At 38.1% G+C, this 16,456-nt stretch overlaps 1 protein-coding gene across 1 annotated transcript in view; it reads right to left on the minus strand.

The window, feature by feature from the left end:
• Positions 1 to 16,456, minus strand: part of trpc5a (transient receptor potential cation channel, subfamily C, member 5a) — a 131,113-nt gene that overhangs the window by 80,702 nt on the left and 33,955 nt on the right. Inside the window, exons 2-3 of the mRNA XM_088016255.1 lie at positions 1,172 to 1,213; positions 353 to 455 (exon numbers count right to left, since the gene is read on the minus strand). Coding sequence (XP_087872381.1) covers positions 353 to 455; positions 1,172 to 1,204 — 136 coding nt within the window. The 5' untranslated portion in view covers positions 1,205 to 1,213. The remainder of the gene's footprint in view (positions 1 to 352; positions 456 to 1,171; positions 1,214 to 16,456) is intronic.

The raw sequence follows: 16,456 nt of genomic DNA on the forward strand, positions 1-16,456 counted from the left end.
GGGAGTGGATGTTCAAGTTTATCTAGATATTTTCACTACAAATGAGTCTAAAAATACTTGGGAATATTTGGTGTTTTTGCAGTTGTCTGAAGGCCATCTGAAGCCTTGAATCTCTTACTATGAGCCAGTTTTATTAGAATGATTTACTGTAAACATGACAGATCTGATCAATTTGTTTTTGCTCTGGATGGTGAAGGACATGCAGACGGTTTGGAGAGCAGCCGACAGCCTGAGCGACCAGCTGCTCGGCCATCAGCACCGTTTCACGGGTGACTGGACGTCCACCCTGCAGGTGTGCAGGGAACAAACAGATAAACACTCGGCTGCAGGAGCTCCTCTCTGCGTGTTTCACCTTTCTCCACAGCGGTGAGGTAGGCCCGCTCCTCGGCTGACAGTTCCACTTCAGCTCGGACGATCTGAAGCGGGATGCGGTCGCGGTACGGCGAATATGTCGCCTAAAGACGCAGAGGAAGGGATAAAAACAAAGAAACTGTTGTGATTAAGAGATGAGGGAACTAAAAGCATAAAAAAACCTGCTAAAGTTTCCTCAAAATGCGATTTTATTTCTCACATTGTTAAATTAGCTTAAAGTGGGTTTGTGCAGAGTAGCTATGAGTCGTCAGTACTTTACCTATGAGTAACAGCCATGACAGAAATCTCAACTTGGAGAATTTTGGACAATTTTTTTCTGTTTTTTTATTTTTTTAAAGTTGAGTTACAAATTATGAGAAATTTTCAACATTTCAAGACTAAAAAAGAAAAAAGCCAGATAAAGTTTTTTTTCACCTATTTAGCTTAGCATTATGCAGTTGTTTGCATTGTTGCCATTTTTGTTGCCATTTTCTCGACTGAACTTAATCTGAACTTAATCCATGTCTAATTGTAGAAGATTCACTTAATCTGTGACGTTTCTCTCATTTTTGTGAATTTTAATTGCCCCAGTTGTTTGTAGCTAGCATAGCAGCATTGCTTTTGCTCTGGATGTACTCTGAAATTAATTACTAGCTATCCTCATTATGAGTTTAACTTCAGTCCTGGAAGATTTTGAAGTTGTTAATACCTTAAATGACAATCAGTTAATTGAATGATAAATTAAAATGAGATTGATATCATTATTTTAAAACAAAATGTTTCTGTTTCGTTGTTATTATTGCCGGTGTTTTTAACTCACCTTTTTGTAGTACAGCTGTGTCATTGGATTCATCTGGACAGTCTGGAGAGAAAAGAAGAAACGGTTAAAACTTAAAACCCAGAAAGGAGAGAATGTTGATCTGGGTGGCTGCCCAGGGCGGCAGTAGAACAAGGGCGGGAATAAAAAAAAATTCATAAGTCATAGGAAAATTTAATAAAATGTTATTTAATCCATACTTGTATTTTTAAAAAGTACATTGGTCGCAATTTGGATATTGTAAAGACATTTTACACACACGTGTGCAGCTCTGGAAAATCTTAAGATACCACTTAAAATGATCAGTTTCTCTGATTTTACTCTTCATAGGTATATGTTTGAGTAAAATGAACATTATTCTTTTTATGCTATGAACTACTGACAACATGTCAATGAAATTCCAAGCAAAAAATGTAACAGAAAATGAGAAACAGTCAAAATAACGAAAAAGATGCAGCGCTATCAGACCTAAAATTATGCAAAGAAAACAAGTTTATATTCATTTAGAAATAAGAATACTAATGTTTTCTCAGGAACCATTATTTGGTGGAATAACCAGGAGGTTTTCTATGGGGTTCAGTGCACAGGGTGTTTCATTTTTTCCAGGACTGTATGTGCAAAATAGGAGAACATAAATATGATTTATTATCCCAAAATGTGGAAATCTTTGTAAGTTGGCAGGAAATCAAAGCAAGTAGATTCACGCAAAGACAGAATATATCACAAATAAGAACAGAATAAAGAATAAAAGCAATGTAAGGGCAAGATTTAAACATATAAACAGAGTACTTCAGTCCAGAGGAAAGTGTTAAATTGGTTAAATCAAAAACAAGACGTGCACGTCTATTTGCAATGCAAAGACACAGGCTATTTACAATTAAAAACAATTCAAATGGTTGCAAATTGCAGCGAACATGACTGAAAACCTGCAGGTTTCCAGCCACTTCCTGAACGTGAATGTGACGGCGGTGTTTGAACATGTTGGGGCGAGCCGCTGCTTCCTTCTGTATTATGTATAATCTCGTCAAAAGCTGACAGGAAGCAAATGTGTGTCTGTTGGTTGAGTCAAATCAACAGTCAGCATACAGAGAGCAGACACGTCTCCTCCCACACTGACACCGTCTCCAGTTATTACATGTAATCCCCATAAACCGCAGCCTAACGCAGGGCGCAGCTCCTCTTGTTTGCACATTTGTGTGTGTGTGTGTGTGTCTTTATTTGTTCAAGACTTTACACACATTAACTTACTGCGCCATAATTACCCCGCATTTGTTTATTTTGTGAAGCAGCATTCAAGGCAGACGATGCACTTTCTACGCTCTCCTGCGCAGCGCGGCATTAATTTTACATCAGTGGGACGCAGTCGAACCGAATGCCGATGAAGAACAGAACACAATGAAGCAATCTGCATGTGTGTGCTGGGGTGAGAGGGCCTAGTTAAAGTATGCTGTTGTTCCAAAATCCAGAGGAAAAAAACTGTTCATTTCAAAAGAAAAGCTCTGAGCTTGTTTTACATCTGAGTGTCATTAGCTGCAGTCATTAGACAGACTGCAGTCTGCGCAGGTGTTCGATTCCAGCTGTTCTCTCCGCAGGACGGGAACCAAAGTCACAAGTTATTCCCTGGGATTATATGAGCACGATTTCATAAACCCTTTTATTGCCTCTTCCTCCTGCTCGTCTTTATCGATCGTCTCGTAGCAGCTGCAATAATCATTCTTGTGTAGCTGGAAGTTTGTTTTGTGCCAGCTGGCAACCGACACACACTTAATAATCTGATGAGACTGACGGTGTTTAAATAGAAGAGCTTTTCTTCGGCTGTTCTTAACGGTTTACGTTTTTTAATGGTCAACCGACAAGAAACAATCCAGGTTTACCAAGAGAGGTGTTCACTCTGCTGTTTTCTGTTAAATATTTAAAGGAGACATGTATGCAAAATTTACATTTTGTGCATTTTTGTACTTCCATTTGGTTTCTAACTGCTTCTAAAAAAAAGAACCACCTAAACATTTCTGGTAATAAGTTAATGTTTTTTGGTGAGTCATTTCAAAAACCTCCCAATTGTTGAGTCGCACTGCTCCGTTACCTAGCAACCCCAGCCCGTCACCTAGCAACCCAAGCAGAGTTTGAGCACGTTTGGTCAGGTGGTTTGCGCTGTACAATGGCTGCTGGAAAAGACAAACAAGAAGTGTTTTGTTGTTGACTCACTACTGAGAAAACATTGTTTCTCAGTAGTGAGTCAACCAGAAGGCTCCACTTCTGCTGTTCAAAGTCGTACGGTTGTATAATTGCACATCGGTTTGCAGCCATTTTCATCTGTGAGAGTAAACGTTGAGCTAGGGGGCGTGGCCTTTCCCAGATACTAAAAAAACATTAACTTTCTGGACGTCTAAGAAGCTTCGTTTAACATCTGGATCAAATAAGACATCAGAACCACCTTATGTGGATCTGATTTCACTGTAGAAAAATAGTGAAATATGTATTAAAATGTCCATATTTTCTCTTTCTTTGCATTAAACACAGCAGATTTTCAGTACTTTGTTTAGGCCGTGGTATGACTGGCAGTTAGCTCAGATAAATGGTCCAAACTTCTTTTTAACTCAGCTGAGGTCATCTAAACTGCAGATCTAGTTATGAATTTCTACTGCAGTTACAATCCCTAATCGTTGAACAGCTGTGGTTTTAAGAGAGAGCAGCGGCATTGCAGATGGTGGCCAGACTGCAAACTCATCATGAACAGAATCTCACAGACGATGACAGAAATGTTAACGCCACAGATCTGAGTCAGGGACTCGGACCGCTGGAGAAAATTGAATCTGTTACGACACAGATCTGCATCTCAACGAGGCTGTAATTGCTTTATGTTCGAGGCAGCAGAGTCATTCTTCAGAGACTCTGCTGGTTAAACATGAGGAATGGAAAGAGACTCTTCTGATTCCTTTTGATTTTTGGGATGGTACGCTACATGAACGGCAAATTTACAAATCAGCTGAGGGAAACGGAAAGTGAGAAGCCACGACGGCTCAGTTCGTTCAAAGTGATGCAGCTTTAAGAGGCTTGTTTCAAAAACTGCTGCTTATTAAGGAAACGTTTAAGAAATTCTATTATAACACTAAAAATATCTTGATACGAGTGAAATAATCTGCCAGTGTAACTAATACTTTTAACATTAAGGAATTAATTTAAAAGAAGATCTAATGTTTTGCTGAAAAGTTTTTTACAAGGTGTTGAACAGCCTCTAGTTTCACTGCAAAAACAAAACCTTACCAACTATTTTTGGTCTAATTTCTAAATAAAACATCTCAGTACACTTTAAACAAGACTAAATCAATTTACAAGTTAATTTCCTAACAATAAAAATGTGCTTATTTTAACTAATACTCATAAAAAGTACTATTTCCACTTGAGGATTATTTCACTTACAATAAGACAAAAAAATCTGCCAGTGGAAGTAGAAGTACTTTTACTCATAATAAGCTCTTAAATCTTGCCAAAAAGTTGCCTGTAGTTTAGTTTTGTCTTATTTTATGTATACTTAGGTATTTGCATTATAAACTAGTGTTAGCTCAGTTGAAACAATAAAATTGGGTAAAATATTCCTTATAAAGTTAAGGAGGGAGGGATTACTTTCTCACAGGTTAGTTTGGAAACAAAATCATAAAAACTGCCTTTTGTATTTACTCAGGTTATCTTTGATATTAAAGTTTGTCTGATGAACTTGAAACATGTAAAAACTGAAGAAATCCATCAGGGGCAGATTCCTTCTGGCAGCGCCGCGCCTCAGACTGAACTGAGCCTCCCTGCAGTGAAAACTCATTTTAGCCGCTTGCGTTCGCATCTCATTCTTTACTCCAGTCGAAACCCGACGCTCAGACCGCAGGAATGTAGCCGACTGGTAGGTGAAACGCGCTTCCTTTCACTTCTTTATCATGACGTCGTCTGTATTAAAAGGATCAGTTGCTGAACCGAGATGTGAAAGTCCCAAACGTTGAGTTCGGTTAGAGCGACTGAGAAGGCCAGAATGGATCGATAAAACCCATTAACTAAGATTTAACATATCGATAAGTTCTTAAAATTTTAACATCTTGTCATATTGATCAAACCCTCCAGGATTACACGATTGTTTTGTTTTATTTTATACAATCAAAATTACAGATTTTGTGTTAATGTAGAAATATTTGCATATGATTTTGCGATATTTGCACTTAAGACAGTAAATGTGACTTTTTGTTACGATCCATGATAATCACGGACTACAACTTTAGATCCAGTAAGACTGAGAAGGGAGTTTAGTAAAATATACTGCCACCTGCAGGCGGGAGTTAGTATTTTTGACAATTTTTGAAAAAAAAAAAATGCTATAAAAATTGAATTAGAGCCACTGATTAGAGTCACTAATTCTCACTTGTTTAAAAAGTCAAAAAAGCAAAGATAATGCAGGGATTAGTTTAATTTGTGTGAATTTGGGCAATCATAGAACTTCAAAAAACTGAAGGAACTGATTTATGTTATTGGGCACCAAACAGATAAAAACTGCTTTGATTTGATTTTTAATATAATATTTAAGCACATGAATATTATCTTGAAGGTTTGGGCCGAATTTGGCCTCTGGGCTTTGAGTTTGAAACGGCTGGAAAATATTGCTGAAATCATATCACAATATAAGCATTTCACATTAGCTGTGTTACAGGTTGTTGCTAGGTAACCACAAGTTACTCGGCAAGTTGTTGCTAGGTAACCAAAGAGCGAGTGAGTCTTCTTGCTTAGCTGAATGCTGTGCGGTTTTGGAGCGGAGATTAGTGAAAATACTGAATATTCTATCAGAGGTATTATCTATTCATATTGCTCAATCGCAATATCCGCTATTGATTTATTGTCCAGCTGGCGATGAGTTCGGCTACGTTCACCCTGCAGCCTGAAGGGACCTCAGTGCAACCTGTATCTGACCTTTTTTTGATAGTCTGAATCCAATTCTTTCAAAAGCAACCCAGGTCACTTGGATATGTGGCTCTAAATCCGATACATTTCTGATCTTTTTAAATCTGCACTGGCCTGAACGTTGTTGATATTCAACTAACGTCACTATTCTGTGCGAGCGGGAAGAAAAACAACAAACATGGCGGACGACAGCGAGGTTTAAGTTGTTGATGTGCTGCTCGGGTTAGAGAACAACTTTAAAATCGTAAGCTATGCTCCACCGTTAGCATCCATGCTTACTTCCAAACACGGAGCACTTCTTTTTTTTATGGCTGTTGACAAAACAATGAGCATTATCTGTGTGACGTTATTGCGCCCTCTACTGCGCATGCGGGACACTTTTCGCTCGCTTGCAGTTCACACAGGAGATCACATACAAGTCGCATATTTGGAAATGTGAAAAAAAAAAAAAAAGATTTCACAAAAAGTTGGATTTGGGTCACTTCAGGCTGCAGTGTGAACGTAACCTTAGAGAGTTTCAATCATTAGCAAATTAAATTAATGCATTAAAAAAATCCGAACCGTCTCCCTGCCCCCATGAAGACCCCAAACATTTCCACTCCGCAGAGGCTACAAGCTCACACCCACACTGCGGCTCCAGACACTTGTAGCTCTTCATCCTGTCAAGTTCAAGCACAGTTTGCCTCTTTGAAGAAGAGTGACAAATCACTGCCGGGGAGACACACACACACTCTCACACACACTCTCTCACACTCACGTCCCCTGAATCCCAAATCGGAGCCGGGAGAACTCCCCTGAATGACCAGCTGTCAGGTTATCTGCGCGCCGGCTCGAGTCGTTGCAAATCAAAGATCTATTCATCAGAGGATCAAGTTTGTAGAGAGAAGAAAGAGAACGTCTCCGCTGTCAGCTCCGCCTTTATCAGCGGCTGACAGACAAATTATTGCCTCCAGATACCACCGATGTCAAGTGCACTAAAAATGACTGACTCGCTGACTGCTGAAGGCGGCTTTGGAGTAGAAGTGTTACCAGTGATTACTCAGAGGCAGGAGCTGCAAAACACCGATGGTTCCAACACCTTAAAGTCACTATTGTCCTTCCTTTTTTAAACAAGAAGGTAGTTTAGATCAGTGGTTCTCAAAGTGGGGGTCGCAGGCCCCTGGGGGCCGCTAAAGGGTGCTGTGTGGGCCGTAGGAAGTTGGAGGGAAGATGAGAAAAACAATGCAAACATTTGTAAAAATCATGTTTTTTTTCTCCATTTTTTAACAAAATGAAATTTAACTATAAATAAAATGTTATATCTGATGCTCGTTTTCTGACTGACTGCCAGTCAAATTCATCTTAGCTTGTCAAGCTAACAAGAAATTAAAGTTTCTGACAAGACAAAAAAAAAACAACCCCATAAAAACTGTGTTAATAAAATAACATTGGATGCAAATATTACAAATTTTAGTCAAAATGGTGGATCATAATGAGAAATGTTATCTGGTATTTTCCACCACAGAAGTAAAATGAGGCAGCATTTATGCAACATGAATGCATTAACTGTTAAAAAGTGAATCAAAAACATAATAAAAGTTTATGTTTCTTGACATATTGTGCAGAACTATCTGTACCCTGGTCCGATGTTTGGGGGCCAAGGCACAGATAGGTCAGTTTGGTAACATCTGGTTTGGATTTGACTCACAGGAAGCAGAAGACGTGTTTGTGAGCGCTGACCTGACGCTCCTGCTTTGGATTCATTTGTGCCGATTTGCCTCTGGGCCAGGATGACCGTGGGCTGCGGCAGAATGAAGTGAAGTGGATAAAACACAGCGCGATGTGCGAAATGGACCCGGCTCGTTCCGAGAGCTGCCTGACCTGCTTGTGTTCCCCGTTATCGCTGCGGCCGGTCGGGTCCGGCTGGAAAAGCTGCTACGGTTCATCTGTGAGGCCTGCGGGCCGTTCTGACCCAGCAGAAGTTTAAATATGATATCAACCATCCTGTTGTTGGATTATTGCTGTGCCTAAGGCCCTGGGAGAAACTAAATATCCTATCCTAATTTTATCAAAATTCAGCATTTTGTTGCTTTTCATAAAATGATGTTTAAAAAACAGTGAACAATGTGAGTTTTATTAGTATTATGACATGTTTAGCTAATCAAAAACACAAATAGCATTTATGTTTGAAGAAAACTGTCAAAAAAATAAGTTTAAGTCAAATTTCTGGATTCATCTAAAGAAAAGTAGGAAATCTGAATTCAAAATCAGATTTTATTTCTCCCATTGTTTTGCCTGTTTTCTCTCAGATTATTATTCTTTGAAGGCATTTACTTTTCCGTAGACGTTGGCTGTTTTTGAAATTAAAGTTTACTGATTTTGAAAATGTTTACTTCCAGTATCATCAGGTTGCAATGATTTCTGGGATAATTTATCGTCAACCTTTTTGATGGTGACAGACATGTTGGTTAAAAGTCAATGACGCTAAGGGGTTAGAAACACTTTGATACTTTTAAGTTAGCCGTTTATTTTAAGAGGAATATTCTTTTTTCCCCTGTATTTACTTTAACTTCCCTTGTTCATTTGGTGTTTAATTTAATTATAACATACAAGAGTTGTTTTGCTTTTCTACAGCTGATGCATGGAGGAACGTGATGATATTTCCTCCTTCATCCTGCAGGACTCTCTAGAAACAGGAGCACGGTGGCGATCTGTGCTGCTGCTGATGGTTTGTTAATGTTTACATTATGTGGGTGAGATTTGGGTGAATGGATGCCATTAATCCTGCAGTGTGTCGGACGAGGAGCTGCTGGAATGCAGATGAGGTGAGAATCTGCAAAGTGAGGCAGATTTTATGCTGACTGCTTTAAAATGCTCCACAGACCGGGCTACAGCATTGCAGATAAAGTCCTGCCTTATCTTTATTCCATCGTTTCTCTCTTTCTCCACACTTTTTCTTTTCTATTTGGACTTGCAGAAGTTACTTTACAGTCTGGACAGCTGCTCATTACTTTGCATCCAACCTTGGCTTTCCTTCCTTACTGCCCTCCATGTTGATCTAATTGGGCCGTTTCTTGAACAGCGTACCCGACTTCCACCTGCCTTTTGCAACAATAATAAAAAAAACTCTACTGTCCCTCTTCTTCTTATCTTCCTCACTCAGATATCACTTTCTAGCCAGAACACTTTCAGGTTTCGCTCAGCACTTCCTTCAGATTTTCTGCTCTAATTTCTGAATGTCATTTCTGTTCCTGCCATATAAAAACTCTCCATCTTGACCTCAATTCTCCGTAAAAGTCACATCCGCTCTGACTCGGCTTGTCGATTCTGTTTGCAATAAAATCAAATCTCAGCGATTCTCCACCAACTGTTTCCTGTGACCTTCTAAATTATGAACCATGTTTTCAGTCAGCAGAGCCGTTTCTTAATGGTTCCCTACAGTTTATATGTTGAACATATTAGATGACAGCGTGAAAAATATAATATAAAGAGAAAATATTTTTCACTTTATATTTGAATTTGATTTTCAGTAAGACATTCTTAAAAACCCTTGAAACACAAGGAGATAATTTCAGGTTTTACTGGAAATGTATTGCATATTTAAATACAGTGAGAAAAATATTGCAATATTATTAAATTATAATATAATTAGGTCTGTCACGATAATTTTTTTCCAGTAATTATTGCGATAAACAATAATATTGTTGTTTTGAGACCATTTTCAAGTATATATGCCAGTACTTCCCAACAAAGAACAATAAACGTTAATTTCATAAAGAACAGTTAATGTTGGGACTGGAAGATATATTTAAAAAACCAAAATAAACAAAGAAAATGTTCAAAAACGGCAAAATAAATGGAAATAAAGAGCACAAACAACCAAAACGATAAATAAAATGGATATTGTAAACAAAAGAAATAATAATCAGAATGGAAATTATAGAGCTCATTTTAACTTAGCATGCTCATGGTATACTTCTCTAAAAAAACAGTTTTACTGTGTTCATCTTAGAAAACTCCAGAAGTGAAAGCAGAGTTTACTCCAGTTAGATTTATTTTTGCCAAAATGCAAATGCCAGGACACCAAAGCCTTTCAGAGCAACAACCTTCCCGTCTCAAACCGTCTGTTTTAATTAGTAAACAATGTTTTCCCGTCAAAATCCGCCTCCGACTTTGCATTTCAAAAACTTCTCGCAGCAAAGATCCAACACTGTCGTATTTCCCAACTCCTTCAGAGTAAGTAGGTCAAGCAGAGACCTCCCCATCATGCGCACATGAATGTGTTGGTGTGATGTAACAGCAATATGCAAACTACCCCGGCTGTCTGCGCGTCGTGGTTACAGCAGAGTTTGCTCAACCATATTCTGGTGGCTTTGAACCTCGACTGGGAGGAAGAGCGCTCACTTCACCACAGCAGGTCAGCAGAGTCACAGACATTTCAGTAATTATGCTCCTGATATTCACAATAACAGGAAAGTGACTTAAACACTTTTAACCTCAATTAATTTATAACGGCAGTCTGGAAGAGGGTCCTGTCTAGCGACATCTGTGGGCCAGGTGTGGTAATTACGGCATTTTTAAGTAAAACAGCAACAAAAAATGTTGTGTAATTAATTTATGCTTTTTCTCACCAAATAATTTAGGTAGCAAAATGACTAGCAGCTGCGTTTCCATTCATTTGTACAAATTAGAAATATGATTTGATTAATGAAAACACTCCAATTTTGAAAAATAAATAAATAAATAAATAAATAAATAAAAATGTTTCTGGATACAACGTGTTTGTGGGAGGATAAGGTGTTTTTGTGACTACATCAAAATAAAAGTATTTTGTAAAACTGCAATAGAAACTTTTTTTTTTGCAACAATCGGCTGTTACTACTGGCGGAAATGATAAAAAAGACGACAGGAAGTGGTTGGATGATGATGATGGAGCTGCATGTTTTTAGTAACTTATCACATGAACAGGCTTATTCACATATTATTCTAATTCTGTTTCTAATTTAATGGAAACAAATCAACTGCAAAATTGTTTTTTCGATATTAGCGGGAATATCAAAAAAGATTTCTGTACATTTGTAACGGAAACATGGCTAAAATACTACAAGTTAATGCAGAAAAAAACACATTTACTCCAAACTACCTGAGAATGCAACATGAACCGAAAACACGAGGTGCGTTTCCATTATACATGAAACTGCAAAAATAAATGTGCTTAATGCATCTGTCATGTCAATATCGGAAAAAAACTCAAGTCTTTCTAATACATTTTCACACGAGAATGAGGCAGTTAAAACATTGCAAAAACTGGAATGTTTTAACGTTTTTCGCTTCTCATGACTCGTGATCAACAACTGAATGTTACTACAGGCAGAAACAACAAAGAAGACGACAGGAAGTGGTTGGATGATGCGACTGCAGCAGGTTTTTTAGAGTCTTATGTGAACAAACTTATTCATGCATCATTTTAATTGCTTTTCTTGAATAATAGAACAGCTGCTAAATTGTGTTTTATCAACATCAGTGGAAATGTTGACAAAGTTTTCCACACATTTGTATGGAAACGCAGCTACAATGTTTCTAAGCACTTTTACCCCAAACAAGCTGAGAAAGCAGCGTGAACAGAGAAACTAAAACAAGAAGAAACTCCGGTGTGACAGGCAGCGACATGACATGCAGCTGATAAATAAATGCAGCAGGTCAGTGACAAGAGGAGCAGATTGCTGCAGCTACACAAGGTGAAGGTGGAGGAGACGGATATCTGCTGACAGCAACATGCTGACATTTGTTCCTCCTCTGAGGTGTTGATGGGAGTCGGCGCTGCCAGCGGCGACCCGCAGCCACTCACTCAGCAGAGCCCAGCGCCGCTCGCCGGAGTGGCACACAAACAGGAAGTAAGAGCCGCAGCAGGCAGGAACGTTTCTCCAAATCCAGACGACATTCCAGAGATGCAGAGAGGATTTACTCTAAAGCAGAGACGCAGCGAGACGTTTTGTTTTTAATTCCCTCAGAGACGACGCCGCTCAGGTTTTCAGCGATTCTGTTAGCAGAGGAAAAACTGAATCTCATTGAAAATACAAAGGAAAGTAGAAAGTAAGCACTCTTTCAAGGGCAAAGTTTCCATTTCCATTTCTAATGGAATGGAATTTCATTAGAAATGGATTCCACAGCTAATGAAAAACTTTCACTTTCTTTAGAGCAGCTGTGTTTACATTGACCATATATTTGCACAAATTGGAATAATGAAAATAATTCACATAATGGAAAGACACCATTTTTGAAAAACCTTGCAGAAATGTAGCTACAGAGCCAAGCCAAATAATAAATGTAACTTTGTAATCAAAGACTTTTCCTCATTTTTTACAGTGAGATTATTGATTCTGCAATAAAAGATTAACTAATTTAAAAGGTTTTTATACACATTTACCATTAGAAACAGTAAATTTCTCCATGTCTGTAGTTCAGATCCACAGCAACGTTTCCTCTGATGAATGTGTTTAAATGCGACTGCAGCAACACAATCCTCCAGACAAATGAAATGCATGAGGAGAAGCTCACAGGTAGACCAACAACAGGAGCTGCTGTAAAGCCGCTCGGCACTCGATCCCGCAGGAGATTTAACGATACCTGTAGCAGCTGGTAAAGACTTGATAGACTTGGCCCCGAGTGCGTTAACCACAAGCTGGATGAGCCGACTTCCTGCCAAGCTCCTTCCTGCTGCTCTGCGCAAAGCAAACCAGAGTCCAGGCTGAAGCTGGAGGAAAAACTCACCTCGTCTTCATTTTACTTTAATCCAGCGGCTTGATTTTAACGTTTGTTCTGGATTTGATCAAAGAGGCTGGAAACGTTCATTTAAAGTGATCTAAAACTCCTTTTAAATTGAATGTGCGCATCATTAAAAGCTACTAAATAAAGATGTAAAAGCTGAACAGAAGCGGGAAGCGATGAAGTAAAAGCTGCAGCGTAATGAGACAAAAGCAGAAGTTTAAAAGCTGCTGCTTTTTATTTCCCGTAGGAGGTTCTCCGTCTCATCACTCATCCTTTAACATTTCATTCCTGCGCCGTCCTCCACGCTCCTTCTGCTTTGTCCTCCTGCCTTCTCTGTTCAGTAACTCCTGCACTCGCTCATTCAACGTAAACAAAAATGCATGAGATAGAAATCAATTTCTTCCCAGAAACTAAGCAGCAGTTCTCAGAGGAATTAAATTAAATATCAGGTGCTTTGATGCAAAGCAGCCAGGACTAGAAACCAGTTGGAGCAACACGTCTACGGCTTCCTGAAATGTTCGTGGCTAAATACTTTTTTTGTGGAGTTATGATTCTTTTAGTGAAAGTTTTGCTTCACAAGAAGCAAAAACAAAACTGATCTCAGCTCTGTTGTCCTTCAGACTCCACACAGAAAGAAAATCCATGAATCTGTTATGGTTTCCATAAACTTAAGGAAAAATGCAAACTTCGATGCAAAGACACAAAATCTTACCAAGTATTTTTGGTCGAGTTTCTAATGCAAATATCTTTGTACACCTGAAATAGTGTAACCTTTGAGCAGGATATGGAATAATAATGAAAAGTACTGGCAGATTATTTGACTTATAAAAGGACATTTTTCCCATGTTGTAACTGAACTGGAACCAGCACTTTTTATCCACATTAAGGATTTAAAATAAGCTCATATTTCTTGCTGTAAAGTTACTTGTAACTAAGTTTTGTCTTATTTCCAGTGAACCAAGATGTTTTCAGTAGAAACTGGACCAAAATTACTTGGTTAGATTTTGTGTTTTTACAGTCAGAACACAAATATGTGAAAAACTTTAATGTCCATTTGAACATATAAACAGGAAAAAAAAACATGTTCAAATCGTTTTAGTTTATGAACTAAATAATCTAAAAACAAACAAAAAAGAAAAACCAAAGGATCCCTGCAGATTTTTGGTAAATTTTCTCTTACTGTAACCGTGCATCAGTTTTGGGTTCAAATCCTCATCCTGCCTGCAGCTGGTTTAAAGAATGGAAGTCAGATCATCACTTCCTTGTTCCTCATGACTTGCTCTCCTCGTCTTTTGAGGCATTTTTTCTTTTTTCACCTCGTAGTTTATTAATCTCAGCTGCTCTGCCTCCACTCCATCACTCAGTCCCCGCTGGTAGTTTTCCTTCCAACTGCCTCGGTTCATCTCTGCCTCAGTTTCATTTCATACGTCTCACCGTCTCCATTTCATGCTCAGGAACAGAAGCCAAACAAATTAATATATAAATGACAGGGAAGAATAACCTAACTTTAATCTTTTGAAGTGGTTTTGACCTGAAGTTTTTAAGGCTCTATGAAGGTGTTTTAAAGACTCAGGGAAGAAATAAATGTTGCATATTTTAAAATTAAATCCAATGAATTGAATCTTTTGCAGAGACACACTCACCGATTCTGCTCCGAAAGCGAATTGAGCCGATTTAATGTAATCAGAGGAAGTGGCAGGAAAAGCTCGTTAATGAGAGAGCTCCAAATTACAATCAGGTGAGCCGGCAGGAAATTTTACCCAGTAGGACAAAAATTGAAACATAATTCACTGATTAAGTTTATTTTTTCACTAAAATGAGTTTAGAGTTTAATATTTTAGCAACCAGGACAACTGAAGGAGTTTCTGTTGGTTCTGGAGCTGCTGAGTCGGGATTGGATGAAGGTTTGAGCTGCAGATGGACGAAGGAGACGTTTAATGAGACGCAACATAAAATAGTTTGGAGTTACATCATTACAAGCAGAACATGAAGAACATGAAGAGTCCGCTTGGACAATTAAAGGAAGCGCAGAGCCAGAAGGGGCCAGGAGGGCACAGTAATTATATTTTATATCTCTTCCTTTGGGGAATTTTTCTTTTAAAAAAGCATTTTAAACACGTGAAGAGATCAAACTTAAAGCAAATATTTATCCCGTTTGAAGCTTTTATCTCATTTTCACATCTCTTTGTTCATTTTTATCTTTTGGTTTAGAAAACTTTGGACAGATAAGTTGAAATAAAGAAGTCAAATCATCAAGCAACTTTTTAATAAAAGGTAATAAAACGGAGCTAAAAACCCTTCAGATGCTCTCACAGGTCAGTCTGAACAGAACCAACTGCATCGTCGCTAAATGCACCAGATACGGTCTCTATGGCGATTAGGATGAAAAGCTATTAGCGAGAAGACTTGAGATGATTGCAGGCTCACATCAAAGACGGCCGGTAATTTCTGCTTGGAGCAACAATCTGAGCTGCTGAAGCATCAAAGAGCTGCAGGTGAAGCGATCTGAAGACGTCGACAGATTCAAGGAATTCACCGCAATTTGTAGCCGATAAATTCAGTTTGTTCTTCTGGAGTCAAAGCATATTAAAGGGAATAAAATCAACAGTGATGAGACTTTTACTGCCTGGCTGATCGACTCTAATGTCTGCAAAAGGCTTTAAGTTTTAGTGTCAGTTAGAAAAGCAGATGAGTTTTATTAAATCTGTCCTTAAAAATGGTTTTAATCAGCTGAAAAGTGACTTATAGACAATAAGTATGTGTGTTTTCATACCCTGGAAATAAAAGAGCAATTCATTAAGAGTAAAATATTCCAATTCCTCCACATTTTCATAGAACATGAATTATAACTAGTTTTAAAACTTTAACACGTTTTGCACACAACATTCATATTTTCTGTCTAGTTTCAAATTTATCTGCTGCAGGAAGGATCCCAGATGTAGAATATTTGATTTGATGCATTGGTTAACAATGCTGTTCAATAAAAACTAAAACTCAAGACTGGCATGCTTCTTTTTGACAAAGAAATAAAAAGATAATGAGAGAAAAACACAAAAACTATTTCAATGTTTCTAACAATATCTGTGTTTCTTTTACAAATGTGTGCAAAGCTTTGGAGATATTCTGGTAATGTCAAAAGACATTACTGTGTTTCCATTAAATAAGAAAATCCCACATTTACAAGTTTGTTCACGTGATAAATCGTTTAAAAATAAGACGCGCCATCATCCTCCTACCACTTCCTGTCGTCTTCTTTGTCATTTCCATCAGTAGAAAAGTCCAGCTGTTGATCATGCGACATAAAAATAAACTGTTTCCATTGGAGTTTTGCTAAATACAATAATTGATCCAGCTGAAAAACCTCTTCATTTTACAAAATTTTGAAAATTGGCGTGTTTCCATGAAGTACATTTATTTTCATAATTCCAATTTGCACATTTCTAAGGTCAAATGCAGTTTGTGTAAAAGTGAAAGTACCTCATGCACTGAATCAGAACAACAACAAAGATTCAGAGTTTAAGCAAAAAACACAATAACTACCTGATTTGTGCCAGCAGCATTTCTTCCACAATGGAAACACTTTAATTTACTCAAATGTTCAACATT

The sequence above is a fragment of the Poecilia mexicana genome, unplaced genomic scaffold, assembly GCF_051168715.1.
Source record: "Poecilia mexicana isolate PSO_F unplaced genomic scaffold, ASM5116871v1 scaffold_18, whole genome shotgun sequence".
Classification (NCBI taxonomy): domain Eukaryota; kingdom Metazoa; phylum Chordata; class Actinopteri; order Cyprinodontiformes; family Poeciliidae; genus Poecilia; species Poecilia mexicana.